Source organism: Haplochromis burtoni, unplaced genomic scaffold, assembly GCF_018398535.1.
Source record: "Haplochromis burtoni strain Fernald_Lab_line unplaced genomic scaffold, NCSU_Asbu1 Contig_256, whole genome shotgun sequence".
Taxonomy (NCBI): Eukaryota; Metazoa; Chordata; class Actinopteri; order Cichliformes; family Cichlidae; genus Haplochromis; species Haplochromis burtoni.
In genome coordinates this window covers 572,603-588,659 of record NW_024582617.1, presented here as the reverse complement: position 1 = coordinate 588,659, position 16,057 = coordinate 572,603, and the positions used below count along the sequence as shown (strand labels likewise).

Here is a 16,057-nt window from a genome sequence, read left to right as displayed (position 1 = left end):
GTTTGATATCTTAAAGATAAAAAGGTTTCAAATTGATCTCAAACAAGTTCAAATCGCAGTGACCTTGAAGGTTACATATATTTTTTGCCTCTGCGCCTCACAGTCCTGACGCAGCACAAACTCAATCTAGTCTGTTCCCAGCTTATAAACGAAATATTACATTTGATTTGATGCCATCACCTACAAAGTTGCACCATTTAGCATCGTTTTACAGCCCCGATAAAAAGTTTAAGAACACTTGAAAAATGGCCAAAAAATCTTATTTTGCACGGTTGGATGTTAACAAGGTTCCAAGTGGAGCTTCAACAAGAAGAAACGGGAGAGAGACGAAACATTTCTTTGAGCATGCGATTCGTTGATGACAACGCTTAAACTGATACAGGCCGTTTTACAGCTGATCAACAGTTCAGGACCACACCTAAAAAACAAGCGTAAACCAAACATGAACTCGGTAATGAGTCGCTCCACCGTTATTGTTGATCACTTCATCCTTGATGCAAGTGTTTCCATGAGGTGAGAGGGAGCATTTCTCCAAGACGGCCGCACGAAGCGTCCATTTTTGTAACTTCCCCAAAGGTTCTCTGTTGGATTTAGATCAGAGATGCAGGATGGTCCAAAAGAGCGATGTTATTCTCCTGGAGGAAGTCCCTTGTGTACTGTAGCGTTGTCCTGTTAAAAAACCCAGTGGTTACCACACAGACGAGGGCCCTCAGTCACGAGGGACGCGCTCTGCAACGTCTGGACACAGCCAGCGCCCGTTTGACGCTCCTGCACCTCCTGAGACTCCGTTGTTCACCTCACGGTGCACCTCAGCAGCGATGGCACGCTGCGAGAGACCCTGCTTATGCAGTTCAACAACACGACCATGTTCAAAAAGGTTTTTTGCCTTTGCCATCAGAGCGTCATGACAGAAAAGGACAATGGATCCACATTGTTGCACAGATTTGGCCTTTTAAAGGTCAACTGGTCCTAAACTGTAGATCAGCATGTTTCAGTTTAACAGTTGTTTTCAATAAATTTCTTCTTGCTGCATGTTGAAACTCTACTTTGAACCTTGCAACCATGCAAAGTAACATTTTTTTGCCATTTTTGAACTGGTCTTAAACTTTTTATCGGGACTGTATTTTAGAAAATAGCCACATAATCTGAATTCATTACTAGGCTGACCTGTATTAGCTTCTTTAATAATATTCGCTGCAGTGCTGTATAGATCTCAGAAGGCCAGTGTGCGTGCTTACCAGGGGAATTTAGAAGAACTGCATCAGAGAAACCTTTAAAGCTCGGCGAGCGGTGCAGCTCTGTACAGTATAAAGGACAGCATTGTCTGCTGTCGTCTCTTAAAAATGCCTCCTTTGCCTGCAGATATGTCTGTTTGCACAGAACGCTGCACCCACTGGACTTTTATTATTGCCTGCAGCTCAGTTTAATGATGCCAGTGTTGCTGCCCTGCCATCACTTTGAGTCATGTGGGTTTCTTGTGGGGTGAAGATCTGTGAACACACTGAGAAAATCTTCCTGCTTTCAGGGTTTCCCCCCCTCCTCTCATTTCATCCCTGCTCCTCTTCTCCCTGCCACCTCCTTTCGTCCTTTTAAAAAATGCTCTGTGCCAGGTTAGAATAAGAGCCAAGACCGATCAATATGAGACTCGTTAAATCTGTTTTATGTATGGCAGTAATCTCCAAATGTTCGCGTTCCTCGTGAACTGACTGCATAGTTTGGGTTGGTTAACAATTAAATAAATAGTACATATATCTATGTGTACACGGCATAAGAAAATCAGCAGGCAAAATAAAAAGACGCGCTTAAAGAGGTGAATTTGCTCAAACCGTCCTACTCGTCTGCGATGATGAGCCTCTGCTGCAGCTACCTGCTGCTGACGTTATTGACACCGCTCTGCTGTGGGAGCGTTCACGCCGCTCAACCTGCTCGGTCAGCAGAAAGTTTCTGTGAGTCAGCGAAAGTCGCAGCAGCTCTGACAGACCGGCCAATCAACTGGCTCCGTGATAGTCTGACGCAAGGTTGTAAAAGTTTACAGCTACTGTCAACAGCAGCCCGTCAGTGCAGGACAGTTCAGTGCATCACTGTGTGGTGCTGACCTGTCACGTTTAAATGATGTTTTGCTCGTGACTTGTGAAAACTGCTACAGCATAATAAAATTGATCTGTGATGACTGTGATGACTGGAAATAGCTGGCTTTGCCTTATTGCAGACAAATAAATGCACTGGTTCTCTAAAACCAGCAGAAGAAATTTATTCTGTACATAATTCAGCAAAGTACAAATGTAGTTTAAACCAGCACGTGTTGAAAAAGGGTCTTCCTGTGGGTGCTGGGCGAGGCTGGATATGAAGAACTTAAGACGTGCAGTATCACTGCGGCCTTCATACGCCATGCTGTAGACCAGGGGTGTGAAACATAAGGCTCGGGGCCAGAATTGGCCTGCCAAAGACTCCAATCTGGCCTCTGAATAGCGGTTATAAAGTTTAGACATTTAACTTTATTTTCCTGCTGATAAACCACGACAACACCTAAGTAAACGAGTCAAATCGAAATGGTTAAATACCAGAAAGTTGCTTTTTTTCACAATTTACAATAGAAAATATTTTTTTAACATTTATTTTAATTAATTACTATTTTATGTCTTTATCATGTAGAAAAACGGAGATATATTGAAATTGCATTTCTATTTCTGGAGTTAAACTTCTTTGCAGTAACAGAAAGGAGCGTTTGTGTGTCTGTGAAATAAGTTTGACTTCCCTGCGTTAGACTGTTTGGGATTTCTAGAGGAGGTGTGTTCCTGGTGCTACTATATGTCATTTGTTTCTGCTTGTTTCTTACTATTGATGAAACAATACAACACAATGTGTTAAAGAGCAGGAATATGCTCAGACACTGGATCCATCTGTCAGACTGCACAGTCATATTAGGCAGAGCTAAAGGCACAGCTCTAGATATTGTCAGAAAAGGGAACATTATATCAGAAAGCCTGAGCCAAGCGCTTCACCTCAGTATGCTTAAATTCTTGGGGGAAAAATCTACAAATGCAGTTCCTGGGAGTCCTTTTGTGTCTCTCTCTGGTCCTTTTGTGTGCTGCGAGTTAGAGAGCACAAATAGTCCTAACGCAGGTAAAACCCGCTGCCGATTCTAAAAAGCAGAATATTTCTGAATTAATGTGACGTTTCTAAAACCACCAGCCAAGAACCGCAGGCATCCAATCAGGTGAAAGCAGAGGATTTCTTGCTAATGCCTCAAGCTGTCTTTGGCTCATCTGTGTAGGGCACCATATAATCTTTTACCCTTTCTGTCATTTGCCAATCAGCAGCACAGGTTAAACAGTTGAGATGCACAGGAATACGTTTGTATTTGTTATAGAAGCAGCTGTGAAGACGACCGTGCAGCTCAGCCCAGGTTCACCGTCTGTAATTAGTTTCATAAATGCCTGGAAGAAGTCTGAAAATGTGTCTAATTAGAATCAAGAGAGAGCAGTTTAAACACACACACACACACACACACACACACACACACACACACACACACACACACACACACACACACACACACACACACGTCGAGTATTCATATCTTATGGGGACATCTAATTGCAATCATATTGCTTTCCCTAACCCTTAATAACCCAGCTGTAACCATGACACTAAAACCACATTTTGAGTCACTATTTCCTTCCAACTCGTGGGGACCTGGATTTTGGTCCCTATAAGGGCTGTTGGTCCCCACAAGTATAGTAGCATTCCAATTTTGGGTCCCCACAAAGATATGAATACATGCTCTCTCTTACACAGAAGCCGACATTACACTGAAATGATGACTAAGATAAAGAGCTAATATACTGTCTGAAACAGCAGGCTTATAAGTTCACTTATTTCAGTGTCGTCTGCTTCAGACGCAGTAGCGGGTAAACTCTGGGGACTTGCTAGACTAAATCCTCGCCCTGTTTCACACTAAAGGTTTTGTCTGTTTTAACAGGGAACAGCATTTTTAGGTCATGTGAGCCACGTTATTCTTACATCCTGTTTATATCCTTATGAACATGTCGTGTTCAGAGAAAACCGTTTGAGAAATACAATGTAACACTAAACTCTGAACTCACTCTAAACATTGTTGCTATTTCGATGAAAGTGACCTCACAGGAAACCTTCATGCAGCCTCTGAGTGAGCCACGAGAAGACTGAACTTCTCCTCACTTGCATGCAGTTCACAGCAAACCCTGTGTAAGAGCCAAAGTCGATGTTTATGTTTTTCCTTTTTGTTTTGGTGGCACAGGTGTATAGCTTTACCTGCGTCTCAGGTGATGGTATGTGGGTGTGGTCACGGTCTATTTACCTGATGTCGGTGTTCGCAGCAGGTGTTGGGTGAGTGGTTTGTGGGCAAACTTTTCTGTTGACCGTCATTTTCTGGCACACCAGTTAATCCATGCGCTAGTTGTAAATTGATTGAAAGCACAAACGTTTGTTTTGTTCTTAAAATAAATGCGCAAAGTACAAGTACGACTCATTATGGATTATTGGAGGCGCGTCACAGGGACACAACCAACTCAGCCGGCCGCGGCTTTATTTACAGATGAAAGTCGCAACACCCTGTGAGCCTCTCTCGTATGTTGGCTTCCAAAACTGCCAAATCAGTGCTGGTCAGTACACTCATCAACACGCTTGATTTTAAACCACTTTTAGAGGAGTCTTCCCTGCACCACCTTCCCTGTTAACAAATCTGAGCATTTCTCCTACTGACCTTAGTGTCCCGCTAAGTCTGTGTCTTCATGAGAAACTTGGACACATACAGATTTGAAACCCTCCCTCGTCTCCTTTTTTCCGCTCCTCATTGTCATGGTAATGGCTCCATCATGCATGACCAAAGCGGTCAGCTTAATTGATGAAAAAGAGATCAGCGAGAGGTGGGAAGAGAGGGGGGTTCGCATATATCAGGCATGAAGGCTTTTCTCGCACTGAAGGCTTTAAGGAATACTTATTGCTAACCTGCATATTTATTGTTTTATTCTATACAGTAGTTTAGTTATAGCCAATGAATCAAAGCAGGAAAGCACCAAAAACCACGATGTTCTTTTCAACCTGATCTGCACTCGCCCCGTTCATTCTGAACTCATCCTGAAGTGAAGATGAATAAATTAATCCCTAAACTTGTGCAGCGGGATCTATTTTCAGCTGCCGATAACATTCGGATCTCTAGTGAGTTTTTACTCGTTGCTGAAAATTGTTTGTGGGATTGACTGAAAAAGAACCACAGAGCCCATAACAACCAACATGTTATGATGTGTTTTAAATAGAATTGGTGGTGGTACAACTTGGCTTTCAGCACAAAGGAATAAGCTTTATCAGGCTTTGAATTCATGCGAATGTGTCTAATATTAGCATTATTTTCTTTGGGGTTTTTTTCCATGGGAGATCTAAAACATAGTTTATATTTAAAGATTTTCTTATGGCATACAGTTTCCCAATCATCAGCATTTCATATAATCAGTAACGACCCAGTTCATCCACGTGATCTGCTGCAGCTGAGGACACATGATCTGAATATTCTAGTTTTCAGGCAGTCGTCCCCTAAAGAGACGATGGACAAAGCTGAAACTGTCTGACAGCCCTGCTGGCAGGAGAGCCTTTTATTTCCTTACATCAACAATGAGTCTCTTCCATCTAATGTGAAAACTGCAAGACGACAAAAAAAGACCAGCTGTCGCAGAGAATGAAGCAGATTTGGAAAATGCGCTGCTTTCTCTGCTAAAAGTGGTTTGTAAAGCAAACCTGAGGTGAAACGCTGCCGCGGTGCAGAGAGCAGCACAGAGTCACACAGCTGCTCCTGAAAGTCATCGTGTTGAACTAACTGTACATGCAAAAAGTGAAAGAAATGGTTTAATTAAATAAAAAAACAACCTTCTGGTCCGTTCGGTGCACGCTTCCAAAGCCACCTTCAGTGGCGTGAAACTTGTCACTGAGAAACGACCTCGTCTTTGTCAACTTAATCTGCGATCGCCGAGTTGTCGGCTAAACGGGAACATGAGTAAATATTTGAGCCTTAGAGAAGGTAAATACAGACAATTCAATGTGCCGAGCAATAAGCTGTTGTAATAAAGTTGGTATCGCTCCTAGCACAGTTTGCTCAGACTCGCTTCTCACATATTCAAATGTTCTTAAGGACTGTGATCATAATCAGACACGGTGCTCACCTTATAAGGCACCGTGACAGACTGTGGGGAAGCTCTATTTGCATGGAACTGAGAGACGTGTGTGTGTGGCAGCTCACCTTTCTGTGGCACGTGTAAAGTTTCTGCGAGGAAGGAACGAGTCCTGCATGACATTAGTCCAACTCGCTGTTTATGGACGGTGAAAGTCAAAACATTCAGCCGTTTGGTGAAAACACGGATCTGAAGTTACGAAGGACAGAAAACAGGATGCAGGCGTTTCATCGTGTGCTCAGGACAATGAAACCACTTTGTGTGAAGTTAAAAGACTGAGTCTTTATGTCAGGATAGTGTAACCAGTCAAGTCTTTTTTTTTTTTTTTAATTTATTTTAAAATTGTATCTTGCACTAGTTTTATTTCTAAAAGCAAAACAGGTTCATCCAAACCATAAACTGAAACTGGTTTTAAAGAGTTGAATATTGGGCTTAAAATTGTCTTGTGTGTTTGCACTTAGATTAACCCTAATGTTAGCTTCTAAGGAGCTGGAGAGAAAAGCGACCGAGAGGCTTCTCGGCTCAGAGGTGAAACGTCTTAAAGAAACTTTATGAAGTCTAGTCGCTTGACCTGGATGTCTGAGAACCTACACAGATACATTAAGAGTAAGATAAAACATCATGTTAGTGAATGTACTCACAGATGTACCCATATGAACCTATGGGTGAACCCAATCTTTGCTTATGTCAGACACCGGATCAAAAGTTAAACTGATTGCGGCTCCGCTGATGATGATTCTGATGATTAAGCTGCAAATGAGTTTCTCTAATCTTCATGTTTGAGACTTCACAAAGCTTGTTTTATCTGTGAAACAGCATAACTCGGACTTTACTGAGGCACAAAGAAAATACAAGCTTAATTTTTTCTTCTTTATTAGCTGATTGACTTTTTCATCCAGATCTGATCTTGTTTTGATCCTTTTGCAAAAGCAGTGACTCATAAATGTTTATTTCAGGTGTGTGTGTGTGTGTGTGTGTGTGTGTGTGTGTGTGTGTGTGTGGTGTGTGTGTGTGTGTGTGTGGGTGTGTAGTGTGTGTGTGTGTGTGTGTGTGTTGTGTGTGTGTGTGTGTGTGTTTATTTGTGTGGGGATCAAAAATTAGAAGTTTACTTTACTCATAGGGACCAAAATCCAGGTCCCCACAAGTTTGAAGGTATTTTTGAAACTCAAAATGTGGTTTTAGTGTCAGGGTTACAGTTGGGTTATGGGTAGGTTCAGGGTCAGCAGCTGGGGAAAGCTTTGTGTCAATGAGATGTCCCCACAAGATATGAAAATGAGTGTGCATGTGTCTCTTTTATGGCTATCATAAACATAAAGCTCAGGGGACGTGACCGTGTGAGAAGCTGACTTTGTTGTGTGTTTTCTGACAGATGCCAGCACCTCGTCTGAGATCATTCTCAGCTGTTTTTTCCTTGTCCTGCTTCTTTACGTCTGGTTTGTGCGTGCGTGTGATTTACTGATGACCCTTCCTTGGCATTCCAGCCATTCCCCTGGTACCTGGGAAGTGGTCTGTTCCCCAGCGCGATATTTTTAGGTCCTGCGAAGCAGCTGTCAGCGTTTCTGCTTGCACACACAACCCTGCTGTCTGCTGACTGAAAAATGTGGTGAGGCTGAAGATGCAATCTGCCTCTGCCTCAGTCGGGCTCTCATCCAGATTACATAGATGTAATCGGAGGGAGGTTTGTGTAATTACAGCGGCGATGGGGACGGTGCTAAATCTGCTGAGCCATAAGGTGTGCGACTGATCTCACCAACAATCCTGTTCTGTGTTTGTTTGTGCTTCTTTCACACAACACTGAGTCATGTTGGTCCTGAGCTTTATGCTCCACAGAGGAGCAGAAAATTCAGCTCAGATTGCAGCAGCCGCTCGCAGCCCGAGACGTGGCGTAGTTGATCCTGGAATATCAGCACGAAGTGATCTGTTCAGTTATCACAGCTCATGTTGGAACTAAGAGCAACAAATGCCAAATAATGGAGAGAGGTGAACAGTGTGGGTCCTTTGATTGTGTGATAGTCTAACATTTAGAGTGTGTCTCAGCTGGTCAGGCTGCTTTTGGACTAACTATCTATGAGCACAAACTGTTGTACCTGAAGAGGACTGGTACTGATGCTTATACAGCAACGTCTGAAGGTGTGCTACACCAACATGTTGTTTCTTCACGCACATGCTTTCCAACTCGTAGGGCTTAATAACAAAAGAAAGAAAAGCAGTCTTTGAAAGAAAATTAAATTATTTTGATGAATTCATTTGCAAAAATGTTTTCAGAAGGCTGCATGTAATGATGTTCACTAAACGAGTGGCACAGTGTATTCAGTATAAATGATTTGATGCTGTGCGATGCTGCAGGGTATAAATAAAAATAAAACTGTCAGCGATCAGAACAAAGTGACAACGAAAGAAAACAGCAGTGAGAAGAGTCAGTAGCTGCAGGGACCCGTGAGGGACGGCTGGATTTAAACCGCTGAAACTTACAGACGGTCACAGTGTGAGTGTCCTGTGCTACATGTGCTTATGGAAATCCATCCGAACACTACCGATAAAGCACATTAGTTATTCATTCATAATTAATGTCAATAAATTGTTCTTTTATTAACTCGACTGTCTGTCGACCTGCAACTCACAAGAATCACTGATCCTCCTACGGGATTCACACGATAACGAACTGAGAGGTTTTCACCCCGATTGATCACTTTTGTTGTTTTACGGGCAACAACCTGAGAGTTATGAGTAGGGATGGGTATCGTTTAGGTTTTATCCGATACCAGTACCAAACCGGTACTTTTGAAACGGTGCCGGTGCTTAAACAATGGAAAAAACACAAACTTTGTCCAAAAACCTCTCATGTTTAGCTGTTTTCCACTTTTTCTTTGGTCATTTTAGCCTTTTTGGCCAGGGTGAAGGGAGTATCTGCCATCAAACAAGAAGACAGCCGCATGTAGCTACGATGATGTTTGCTAGTTCACCTTACATGCATTAATGTAATAACGTGGTTAGCCTACTCAACGTAAATTACACACGAACAACATTAAGCTACTCACGCAGAGAAGAACGGCTGCTGCTGCATCATCATCCTCATCATTTCTGCTACACTGGCAGGGCTAGGGGCCAGGACTCTCCTCTTCGGGTTTTTGGGGGATGTTGCTAACTCCGGGTCGATAACAGGCACCACACCCGCAGTAGATGTGCTCGGTGTGAGGTCTCGCAGCAAGCTATCAAATACGGCGCATTTCTCGGCTTTTAAAAAACGCTATGCGTCGCCAGGTGTTTCATCGGATTCGAGGTGTTACCTCCTTTGACAGTATCACAGTATCAGCTTAAAGCACTTGTTGCAGGCTGCTGAGTTTGCATATTTTGCTGTGAAGTACAGCCAGACTTTGACCGCTTCGCCTTGGGCATTTTTAATCTGTAGCTCTGCTCTAAAAGAACGTACGTACCTGGCCCCGCCTACTATCCTCGGAAACGTAAAATGATTGGCTAGAATCAAAGTGTATGACATCTCAGGGAAAAAAGCACCGAAATGTGCGCTGCTTTTCGGTCTGGTTACTACCGTTTATGTCAGAACCGGATACCAGTACCCATCCCTAGTTATGATGGACTGTGAGTCAGACGAGCTTCTGCACACAGATGCTGTGGTTACGTTTAACTTGAAGTTGTGCTGTTCAAACGCTAAAATGCTGTGACATGACAATATGAAGACCGTCGAGCGGTAAAGCAGCTTAAAAAGTGCATCAGAGAGACACTCGTGTTATCAAAAGGAAACATTAAACACGCAAAAGGTCTTTTTGTGAAGCGTTGAGCTCCCTCGTGCACTGATGACCAATCGCTGCGATGTTTTGAGGGAGAACAAAAGAAATGAGTAATATTTGTGGCCATATGTTAAATGATTTTTGCCGCCTTTGGAATCTTGAATGCTCAAATAGCTTTTCTATAACTGAAGGTCACGTGTGTGTAACGTGCAGGACTGGCTTATAGAAGGTGAGCGATTTACCCGTCATGCCCGTACGCACACGATTCATTAACTTCTTTTAATAATTTCTTTTTATCCAGATGGTAGAAGCTGGTTTTGTTTTTACTTTCACCCTGAACCTTCGAGTGTCTCTGGTGTTTACAGCAGACGATCAGGAGAAAAATGTCTCAAACTCGAGCGAACTTGATTCGCTTTTGTTACCTTTGCCATGTTGGTTTGCTGTTTCTCGACTTACTGCTAACAGACGTGTGTGTCTGTGTGTTATTTTCGGCAGGGGGAGAAGAATGCCGGCTTTGATGTGCTCTACCACAACATGAAACATGGCCAGCTGGCAACCAAGGAACTCGCCGAGTTTGTCCGAGAGAGGTGAGGTTTGTGTGTATTTGTGAATATCTGTGTGGGAGGTGGCGCAAGTGATGAGATTTGGGTGGAAAATCCACCGTTCTTTACTACGTACGTGGATATAAAGATTGTGCCAAGTTGGAAGAAATACTGGAAAATACCAAAAAGCATTCTGATCTCATCTCTCAGTATAACAAGGTGTTCAGATTCATCCTGTTTCAAAGTCCTGTCTGCAGGTCGTGTACACAAGTCTGTCTGTGCTTTGACCTCTGACCTCACTATTCTGCTTCTTTTGAAGTGCCTGTTTCTCAAGCACTCAGGTCTGAGCACTGTATGTGGATGACCTCTCATCATAGCTCGCCGCAGCAGGCGACACACTGCACGCTGCAGTTCTGAACTTTTTTCTATCATAATCCGACGAGCACAGCAAAACTGCACGACGCCGTTGGATCGGACACGGCGCCATCTATACAGTCAGGTCACATAAATATCTGGACAGAGATGACTTTCTTCTAATTTTGGTTCTGCACGTTACTGCAACACGTTTTAAACGAAACAACTCAGTGCAGACTTTCAGCTTTAATTCAATGAGTTGTGACAAAATAAAGCATTTTAACAGTCTTTTCATTTCAGGGCCCGAAAGTAAACGAAGAAACTAAGTAACTGAAAATAAAATGCTCATTTCTAATACTTGGTTGAAAACCCTTTGCTGGCGTTGACTGCCTGGTCTTGAACTCATGGACATCACCAGATGATGGGTTTCCTCCTGCTGGGCCTTTACTGCAGCAGCTTTCAGTTGCTGTTTGTTTGTGGGCCTTTGTGTCTGAAGTTTAGTCTTCCACGCTGAACTGGGTTAAGATCAGGTGACTGACTTGGCCATTCAAGAATATTCCTCTTCTTTGCTTTAATAAACTCCTCAGGATCTGTGCTATGAAACGCCGCCCAACCAGTTTGACTGTATTTGAGCAGACAGTCTCTGGACACTTGCACCTTGCAGTGAACCCTCTTATTTACTGTCATGCAGTCTTCTCTTTGCGGTAGGCCTGGATATCGATACGCCGACCTCGAGGAGAGTGTTACTACTTGGTTGGCTGTTGTTAATGGAAATAATTCTGCGATCATCCACCACCGTTATCTTCTGTGGACATCCAAGTCTGCGTTACGGAGTTCAGCAGCGCTAAATCTTTCAAATGCAAGCACCACACCTCAGATTAACTCCAGGTGATCGATTTCCTTAATCAACAATGACATAATAAAGGAATTCCCCACACCTGCCCATGAAATGGCCTTTGAGTCAATTGTCCAATTACTTCTGGTCCCTTTAAAAAGAGGGTGGCACATGTTGAGTGTGGGTGCCCTCAAATGAAAGCTGAGAGTCTAGACGTCTTGTACACGTCTATTGTATAACAATAATTGGAAAGTGTTTAAGGAAACGGGTAAAAATGTATCCAGATGTATATATTTACACCTAACTGTGACAGTTTTTACCTCCCTGTGGTGTGCATGTTCAAATTCATCAGCTTATTGTCCATTAAATACATAGAAAGTCACTTAATATAATGTGGCCTTCTCCTTGTACACTCAGTCGAGGCAGCACCCTCACATAAACCAGAGTGCTTCTACTCGTGAGACACACCTGAGGTCACCTGCTGTGTACACCTCTCTGACTGTTGGGTTTCTCTGTGTGTGTTATTGTAGGGTCTACCTTACAATATAAAACACCTTGAAGCAACTGTTGTTGTGATTTGGCGCTGTATTAATAAAATTAAATTGAGCTCTGCGGTACAAAATATTTTCCTTGTGTACATGTTTACCACTTTATTAATCAGTTACTATGCATGTAGACACAGTGCACGTCTTTGGGACCTTTTTAAATGGTTTGCAAACTAAAATAAATCAGTCAGATGAAATCTAGTTGTTATTTTTCTTAGCAAAATCAGCATGAGCCATCTACGAGTCAGTAATAACTGGTGGTGTCATCGTGTCTGGGATGTAAAAACGGGACAGTTGCACACTGACACAAAACTAAGTTGAGAGTGTGTAACGTCAAATACTCTGTCAACTCATTTGTGATTTGCACTGAGGGGAGTAATGAGGAGTTTGTGCTCTCACAGCTGGATGCTAACGCGTACAGAGCACACTGTCAGACCAGCGATATAATCCTGACATCGATTCAGAGTGCTGTGCACATTCCTCACAGGGGAAATTCACTTATCTGCTTGGAAAGCAGCAGACAACAAATCAGCAGTCAGGAAATGAAATAGCACTGTGGGTGAAACCGTGTGCGATCCTGCAGGATGGAGGCGAGGCAATTGTCCTGATAAATTTCCTCAATCTTTCTCTCTCGCCACTTTCTCGAAAGGTCATTTTGATATAAGAGAGTCTATGAAACACTCGGTTAAAGTACCAGAGCAACCCTTCAGCCACACTATCAGGGTTTCTGCATTCTCTGCATAGTACTGTATTTACTTTAAGGAAGACGATCTGATTGGCTAGAGCTTGGAGTCTGAGGATAGACGACGGTTGTCTAAATAAAATGTAGCCGAGAACAGACTTTAAATATATCATTCAATGAGCTAATTGGTTACTAAACATCACAGTGGTCATTTATTATAGAATTATGTACTGAGAGACTTTAAGTTAGATACAGTTGTTCACAGTTTCCAACAGTGTGAGGATCTCTTCCTGGAAATAAAAAGTATTTGGATTATAGTTGGTGGATGTACTACAGACACTGCATTAAATAAACATTCATTACACAGAAGAAGAAGAAGAAGCAGCACATGAAAGTGTTGGGCCGGACGTGTTATTGTTGAATCCAGGTGTATAAAATGAAGCACTCAGCCCGTCTGTCTTTACAAACACTTGTGAAATAATGGCTCATTCTAAAAAGCTCACTTACTGTGGGATTGTAATAGGATGGCAGCCCGTTTGTGAAGTTTCTTCCCTCTTTCATATTCCACAATAAGCTGTAAGTTGTGTTATTGCAACGAGGAAGCAAATAGAAAAAGCAGCAACTCAGCCATAAAGTGGCAGACCACATGAAGTCGCAGAGCGCCGAGGCGCACAGTGTGTCACGGTACCAACGCTCCAAACTTCCTCTGGCAGTAACGTCAGCACACAGTCTGTGCACCGGGAGCTTCCATGACTGAGCAGCTCCTGCAGGTGTCATTTGTAGGTGTACCGTGATAACTTCACTCTGGGATAAAATAACTGGCCATCTTTACGGGAACCACGAGCCATGGAAGGCTGGGCAAAGCACAACAACAAAAAACAGATTTTAAGCCTTTCTATTAAAAAGTAACAATAATAAACAAAACTTTAAAGCACGACCGTCGACAGTAAGATTAATTCTCTATACGTGCTGTGTCGACACAGGTCAAATAGAGCCCCCATGAATTTTTAATAGGTGCAGTTTGGTATCCAAAGATATACAGATGTTCACAAGGAGCACTAATGTGAGATTCCATTAAAATAAACCACTTCTGAAACTCCTAAAACATCAAACATTTAACCTGTTACCACAAATCAAGCCTCGTCTTTGGCCTCCTACAGAATAGGACTGGATCCTTTCGGATAATCAAACGCCTAAAAAGGTCAGTTTAATTTAAGATTTAAGTAATAACTTGTGAGACTGATTCAAACTCTCTGCACGAGACGGAGAGCAACGATAAGTCTGTTTGTTTACGACTCTCGGTTCTCTGCAGCAGGTTCCTCTGTTCTCGGGATATTTGGATCGATGTTCCTCTGCTGTCCCTTCAGGGTCCACAGATGGTTATTAAAGTTTTATGGCCAACCTTGTAAACATCTATTTATCATTTAAATGTGGCTCCTTGTAACAGTTACCCAACACAGATGAAAATTAATCTTTATCTCACAGACTCAGGAGGCAGATGCCCGGTGTCTGGGCCAAAGTAAGCTCTAGATGGAGAGCATAACATATGAGGCCATTAGCTGATGCAATGGCGTTGTGAGGAAGTGCTACTGGAGTGCATTTGGTTTATCGGTCTAAAGGGTATTTAGATTAATTTACATTTCAGGGGGTTTGTGCATCATTAGTCTTGTCATGCTATTAGGATAACAGGAAGGCTAAGAAAAGGTGTGCAGCTCCACCTTGCAGGCATACATGCATATGTGGATGAGATATAAAATTAGTCTAGTCCTGTTCATGCTTACGTATATATGTTTTTCTCACTTTCTTTCCCTAAAGGGCTGCTATCGAGGAGACTTACTCTAAATCAATGAGTAAACTAGCTAAAATGGCCAGCAATGGAAGTCCACAAGGGTGAGTACCTCATGTACGATATGTAACAGCAGGACGGCGTCCTGTGAAGGGGTTCAGAAAATTACTGTATAGATTTTATTTCCCAGAAGGTGCTGGTTTGGTAATTATAGATGTGATGGTCATATGGCTGCATATGAGATATGGATGAGCACCATCTGTGGCACCAAATGCCCACATTTGTGATGCCATTCAGCCTATATCGTTCCAGTCATGTCGTCTACTCTTTGATGCATGATATCTGTATGTTTAATTACCTTCTAGGACTGAATCACTGGACACGATTACACAAGTCTGCAATGGTTCAAAAGTTTTTCTGTATTTGTTTGTTTTAAAGCTGATGTGGAAATACTTTGCTGTGCTGATCGTATTTCAGTAACATGATTAGAGTGTGGATTGTTTGGCTGTTGTCAATCAAATCTTATCAAAACACAACCAAATAAGCTGAGTTTTGTTTTTTACTTCACATTATAAGACAACAAACAGTTTTCTTGGCATTATGTAGAGTTTAGGTTTAGTTTTTAAGCTGCGTCGTCTGGTAGCTGCGTGTATACTCCGTGCTACATTGTTGCAGTCCAACATCCCTGCTGTGATTATATATGCAACAAAGCACACTTCTGCACACTCTGGTCAGTGATTCGTTTTAGTCAGACAGGGCTGTGAGAGCCCTGCATCATTGATTTCCACATACATCGATCAGCCATACCATCGATGTTCTTGGTCTGCAGCGGTCAGTGTCTCTCAAAATTGGTTCGAGGAAGGAACAGACGTACCAGCGACGTGGTTGTAGGCAGCCAAGCCTCACTGATGTGTGTCGGGAGTGAAGGCCGGCCTGTGTGGTCCCATCAACAGACGAAACAGTTCATGCTGGTTCTGATAAAAGGTGTCAGAGGTGCTCAGTCAGGGTGTTGACTCCTGTCCACAACTGAAAGCGCCAACAATGTTCTTCAGAACTGGACCACAGGGTAATGGAAGAAGACTTTCTTTTATATCACATGGATCGTCAGATGCATGTGCCTCATCTGCTATCTATCTGCATCAGGCCAGCGGAGGCAGTGTGATGCTTTGGGCAGTGTTCTGCTAGGAAACCTTGGGACCCGCCATCTATGTGGATTTACTTCGACCCGTACCACCTACCTAAGCATTTTTGCAGACCATGTACACTTTTTCATGGGAAACGTATTCCCTGATGGCTATGACCTCTTTCAGCAGGATAAAGCACACAGGCACAAAGCAGGAATGGTTCAGGATCAGTTTGAGGTT

At 42.8% G+C, this 16,057-nt stretch overlaps 1 protein-coding gene across 3 annotated transcripts in view; it reads left to right on the top strand.

Moving 5' to 3' along the window:
• Window positions 1-16,057, top strand: part of fcho1 (FCH and mu domain containing endocytic adaptor 1) — a 62,151-nt gene that overhangs the window by 21,203 nt on the left and 24,891 nt on the right. For all 3 annotated transcript variants that reach the window (XM_005938522.3, XM_005938520.3, XM_005938521.3), the window contains exons 3-4: window positions 10,445-10,536; window positions 14,723-14,797. In XM_005938522.3, the coding sequence (XP_005938584.1) occupies window positions 10,445-10,536; window positions 14,723-14,797 (167 nt within the window). The remainder of the gene's footprint in view (window positions 1-10,444; window positions 10,537-14,722; window positions 14,798-16,057) is intronic.